The 6,000-nt window shown below is 46.4% G+C and overlaps 1 protein-coding gene across 1 annotated transcript in view; it reads left to right on the top strand.

Moving 5' to 3' along the window:
* The first annotated feature begins 270 nt into the window (after positions 1 to 270).
* Positions 271 to 6,000, top strand: part of CERS1 (ceramide synthase 1) — a 77,386-nt gene continuing 71,656 nt past the window's right edge. The window contains exon 1 of the mRNA XM_075338360.1: positions 271 to 931. Within this exon, the coding sequence (XP_075194475.1) occupies positions 686 to 931 (246 nt within the window). The 5' untranslated portion in view covers positions 271 to 685. The remainder of the gene's footprint in view (positions 932 to 6,000) is intronic.

The raw sequence follows: 6,000 nt of genomic DNA, 5'->3' as shown, positions 1-6,000 counted from the left end.
TCCCTGCCCATACATGCAGACAGCAGGGCACAGTGAGTGAGTGAAGGGGTAAATGAGTGCAGTATGCCACCATTCCTTGCCCATACATGCAGACAGCAGGGCACAGTGAGTGAGTGAAGGGGTAAATGAGTGTAGTATGCCACCATTCCCTGCCCATACATGCAGACAGCAGGGCACAGTGAGTGGAGGATCTGACATCACTCGGGCGCCGGTGAATGCCCCCCTCCCCCCCTCCCCACAATCCGGCCTCTCCCCCGGCCCTCCATTCAATCGTGCGGTGCATATGTCGCTGAGAGGCTGGCACTGCCCTGGATGCGCCCGGTGCCCGTCTGCTCTCACTCCTCTCCTCCCTGCTAGATCCTGCCCTGCTGCACTGCATCCTGCCAATCAGGGAGAGGGAGCTCCACTGCACCAGCTGCCCCTCCTCCCCCAGCTACAGCGAGAAGACTGGGGGCTGCTGCTGAGCTTCTCCCCATCATCCTATCTGCCTGGCCCCCCTTTATCTTCCAGATGTGCAGAAGATAAGGCCAGGAAGGGGCACCCATTTACTGCCCAAGCAGCTGATGTCAGTGCCACCCCTCTATCCTTCATGCAAGGACTTCCTTGTCTTTACAGCCATTAATGTGTTAATCCGAAAAGGAACTCGCATTTCCTAATAACCCCATTCTGAATTCTTGTGCCAGTCATGGAGCCAGGACATAAGATACAACATGTGGAGATGCCACCTTCTCTGGGGTATGTGGACATCCTCATCCACAGTGGCAGACAATTCATAGGAGCCCTGGAGGAATGCAGAGACTGTGGCTTGGCATCATCATGGAGCATATTACAAGCTCATGCCAATGTCACCTGGATGGAGCTATTGTGTGTGATTTTGTGTGCCCTGGCATGGACTGGCCTACGCATGGCAACCACTACATGGATCTTCCAAGTAAGTGTCATTGTATGAGCTGTGGACATTGAGCCATGTGCCCTGGAGATCATGTGTGAGAACAGGAGCAGTAGGCACCAGTGCCAACACACTAGGCTACCATTCACTACACTGGTATGATATAAAGCTGGATGTATGAATAGTAGATTTCTGGAAGACCTTCTTGGCACAACCCCCATTACCTGTTAATAAAATACTGCCAGTTTATTAATTATATTTATTTTATTCACTTGCATAGCACTATTATTAATTCCACAGCGCTTTACATACATGAAAATCACTGTCCCCATTGGGACTCACAATCTAAATTCACTATCAGTATGTCTTTGGAGTGTGGGAGGAAACACATAAAGTCCAGGCAGATGTTGTTCTTGGGAGGATTTGAACCCAAGACCGCAGCGCTGCAAGACTGCAGTGCTAACCACTGAGCCACCGTGCTAACCACTGAGCCACCATATTATATTATAGAGCTCCTGGAATTGTCCACGTCAGAGCGCTCAGATGGCTAAACTTTTACCCCGCACCTACTCCTAGCACAGAGTTACCAGGACTTAGATTGTCCATAGGACGGCACAGTCTCACTCACCTGTTACTACAGACCTGCTATATTCTGCTGGACACACATCAGGAGGTTCACACATGGCGTGCTTGCTTTTTTTTACGCAGAGTATTTGGTGATTAAAATACACAGCGTTTGACAGTGTAATCAAAGAGATTTGTAAAATGTCATGTACGCGCTAGGTTTTCTTCAGAGCGTTTTTCAGGCCGTGCGTCGTTTTTGCCGAGACACAGCATGTCAATTCTTTGAGTATTTTGGCATATCAATGGATGAAAAACGCGCTGCAAAAAAATGTACGTAAAACACGCCAAAAACATACTTATTGGACCGCTGTATTGCTGCAAAACACAAGGAGGCTCATACCTTGTGTCCATGAGAGGTTCTGGTCAGAGTTCAAACCAGTGTCATGGCTTCCATTTTTCTATTGGAGCCATGATAATTATGACAGATCCTTATGACCTGATTCTAAAGGATTCCATTGGCTTTAAGGCCATGTGCGCACCTTGCGTTTTGGCTGCGTTTTAAACTGCACCGTGTCAATGTCAAAATCCATCATTGTGCTTCCCCAGCAAAGTCTATGAAAAGTCAGAAAATTCCATTCGCACGTTGCTTTTTTTAGACAGCGTTTTGTTTGTCAAATATTTGTCAAAATCATTGCGTAAAAAAAAGCCATTGCGTTTTGTGAACATTTTCCACCTATTAAAATGAATGAGGTTTTGTGAAACGCAACCCAAATATTTAGCTGTGCGTTTGCACTGCATTTTGGTAGCAACTTGTATCCGTTCTAGTCAACAAAAACGTACAGTACAGACCAAAAGTTTGGACACACCTTCTCATTCAAATAATTTTCTTTATTTTCATAACTCTGTAGATTCTCATTTAAGGTATCAAAACTATGAATTAACACATGTGGAATGAAATACTTAACAAAAAAGTGTGAAACAACTGATGATATGTCTTATATTCTAAGTTCTTCAAAGTAGCCACCTTTTGCTTTCATTACTGCTTTGCACACTCTTGGCATTCTCTTGATGAGCTTCAATAGGTAGTCACCGGAAATGGTCTTCCAACAGTCTTGAAGGAGTTCCCAGAGATGCTTAGCACTTGTTGGCCCTTTTGCCTTCACTCTGCGGTCCAGCTCACCCCAAACCATCTAGATTGGGTTCAGGTCTGATGACTGTGGAGGCCAGGTCATCTGGCGTAGCACCCCATCACTCTCCTTCTTAGACAAATAGCCCTTACACAGCCTGGAGGTGTGTTTGGGGTCATTGTCCTGTTGAAAAATAAATGATGGTCCAACTAAATGCAAACCAGATGAAATAGCATGCTGCTGAAAGATGCTGTGGTAGCCATGCTGGTTCAGTATGCCTTCAATTTTGAATAAATCCCCAACAGTGTCACCAGCAAATCACCCCCACACCATCACACCTCCTCCTCCATGCTTCACGATGGGAACCAGGCATGTAGAGTCCATCCGTTCACCTTTTCTGCGTCTCACAGAGACATGGTGGTTGGATCCAAAGATCTCAAATTTGGACTCATCAGACCAAAGCACAGTCTCCTCTTAACAGTTGTTCTAGAGATGTGTCTGCTGCTAGAACTCTGTGTGGCATTGACCTGGTCTCTAATCTGAGCTGCTGTTAACCTGCGATTTCTGTGGCTGGTCACTCAGATAAACTTATCCTCCGCAGCAGAGGTGACTCTTGGTCTTCCTTTCCTGGGGCGGTCCTCATATGAGCCAGTTTCTTTGTAGCGTTTGATGGTTTTTGCCACTGAACTTGGGGACTCTTTCAAAGTTTTCCCAATTTTTCAGACTGACTGACAATTATTTCTTAAAGTAATGATGGCCACTCGTTTTTCTTTACTTAGAATTCATATTATTGCAAGAAAAAAGAAGCTAACAGTCTATTCAGTTGGACTATCAGCTGTGTATCCACCAGACTTCTGCAAAAAACCAACTGATGGTCCCAAACCCATTTATAAGGCAAGAAATCCCACTTATTAAACCTGACAGGGCACACCTGTGAAGTGAAAACAATTTCCGGTGACTACCTCTTGAAGCTCATCAAGAAAATGCCAAGAGTGTGCAAAACAGTAATCAAAGCAAAAGGTGGCTACTTTGAAGAACCTAGAATAAAAGACATATTTTCAGTTGTTTCATACTTTTTTGTTAAGTATTTCATCCCACGTGTGTTAATTCATAGTTTTGATGCCTTCAATGTGAATCTACAATTTTCAGAGTCATGAAAATAAAGAAAACTCTTTGAATGAGAAGATGTGTCCAAACTTTTGGTCTGTACTGTAGGTCTCTCTCTCTCTATCTATTGGTCTCTCTCTTTCTGTAGGTCTCTGTCTCCCTCTCTTTCTCTCTCTGTCGGTCTCAGTCTCTCTGTCCGTCTCTCTCTCTCTGTCGGTCTCTCTCTCTGTTGGTCTCTCCCACCCCTCCTTCATACTCACCGATCACCGGCGCGGCTGTCACACTGCTCCCGCAGCTTCTGCTTTTGAAAGTGCCGGACACTCATTAGGCTCATCTCATATTCACTGCTTCCCTCGCCCACCGGCGCCTATGATTGGTTGCAGTCAGACGAGCCCCCACGCTGAGTGACAGCTGTCTCACTGCAACCAATCACAGCCGCCGGTGGGCGGGTCTATATCGTGCAGTAAAATAAATAATTAAATAATTTTTAAAAAAATGACGTGCGGTCCCCCCCAATTGATAGCCAGCAAATATAAAGCCTGACAGCTTCTGGCTGGTATTCTCAGACTGGGGAGGCCTATTGTTTTTAGGCTGCCCCCAAGCCTAAAAATATCAGCCAGTAGCTGCCCGGAATTGCCGCATCCATTAGATGCGACAGTCCCATGACCATACCTGGCTCATCCCGATTATCGTTGTGCGGTGTTAATCGGGGTAATAAGGAGTTAATGGCAGCCCATAGCTGCCACTAAGTCCTAGGTTAATCATGGCAGGCGTCTATGAGACATCCCCCCATGATTATTCTGTAAGTGAAAGTAAATAAACACATACACCCAAAAAATCCTTAATTTAGAATAAAAGTAAAAAAAACACCCTCTTTCACCACTTTAGTAAACCCCAAACACTCTTCCAGGTCCCACGTAATCCACACGAGGTTCAACGATGCTTCCACCTCTGCTACATCGGAAGCTCACAGCAAGCGGCCAAAGAGCACGACCACTCACTGTGAGCTCCATGCAGCAACTAAAGTGAGTCACACTATCAGCGGTGACAACACTCAGGTTACCAGCGGCCACAGCTGGAGTCCTTCCCCTGTGACAGCAAATCACCCGAGTGACTGAAGTGAGCCGCGCGATCAGCGGTGCCCTTACTTGGGTGATTTGCGGTCACAGGTGAGTCTTTCACCTGTGACCACAAATGACACAGAGACAGAGCCGTGCGATGAGAGTGAACTCGGGTGAAGCTCTGCCGTCACAGCTGTGGACCCTGCACTACTGCCTGTGTCTCAGCACTGACCTCAGAGGTTCACCCGAGTTCATGAGAGCACACAGAAAGAGCCGCGCAATGACAATGAACTCGGTTGAAACTCTGAAGTCACAGCTGGGGGCTACGCACTACTGCCTGTGTCACGGCACTGACCTCAGAGATTCACCTGAGTTCATGACAGCATACAGAGACAGAGCCGTGCAATGACAATGAACTCAGCTGCGGGCCCTGCACTCAGTGGGGTAACTACAGTCTGATGGGCCCCGGTGAAGTGTTTGAGCCTGCCCCCCCTACCCCCTCATCAGATATATGGACCATTGTAGCATTCTAAATCCTATAAAGACATACAAGTTGCCCCCCCGCCCCATTTTATTGTGTAGTAATGTCCCCCATCCTCGGCCACGTCCTGGTAAATATGTCCACATCATGGCCCCATCCTAGTGTATGACCCCATCATGGCTATATCCTGGTATATATTTCCACTATCATGGCCCCATCCAGGTATATATATCCCCATCATGACCCCATCATGGTATATCTCCCCATCATGGCCCCATCCTGGTGTATGACCCCCATCATGGATATAGCCTAGTATATATGGCCCCACCCGGGTATATATGTCCCCATCATTGCCCATCCTGGTATATATGGCGCCATCATGGCCTATCTTGGTATATATGGGCCCATCATGGCCCCATCCTGGTATATAGCCCCCCATCCTGATATATAGTCACCTATCGTGTTATATAGCCCCTTCATCCTGGTATATAGTCCCCATCATGCTATATAGCCCACTACCAGACTGCACACAGTAAAAAAATAAACAACTGTACGATGTGTTCACTTTCATAATGAGGCATATGGAATTTTGTATAGAGAGCTAGGATGGATGTATAGATAGATAGATGTACAGACAGACACTATGGATGAATAGATAGGATGTACAGATAGACAGACAGTATTCACAGACTGATAGTATACTGTAGACAGACAGACACAATATACACAGACAGTACAGAAAGACAGAGAGTATACACAGACAGATAGTAT

Source organism: Anomaloglossus baeobatrachus, chromosome 1 (assembly GCF_048569485.1).
Source record: "Anomaloglossus baeobatrachus isolate aAnoBae1 chromosome 1, aAnoBae1.hap1, whole genome shotgun sequence".
In the NCBI taxonomy this organism is placed as follows: domain Eukaryota; kingdom Metazoa; phylum Chordata; class Amphibia; order Anura; family Aromobatidae; genus Anomaloglossus; species Anomaloglossus baeobatrachus.
The sequence above is the reverse complement of the archived record's forward strand: the minus strand, read 5'-3'. Positions and strand labels throughout refer to the sequence as shown.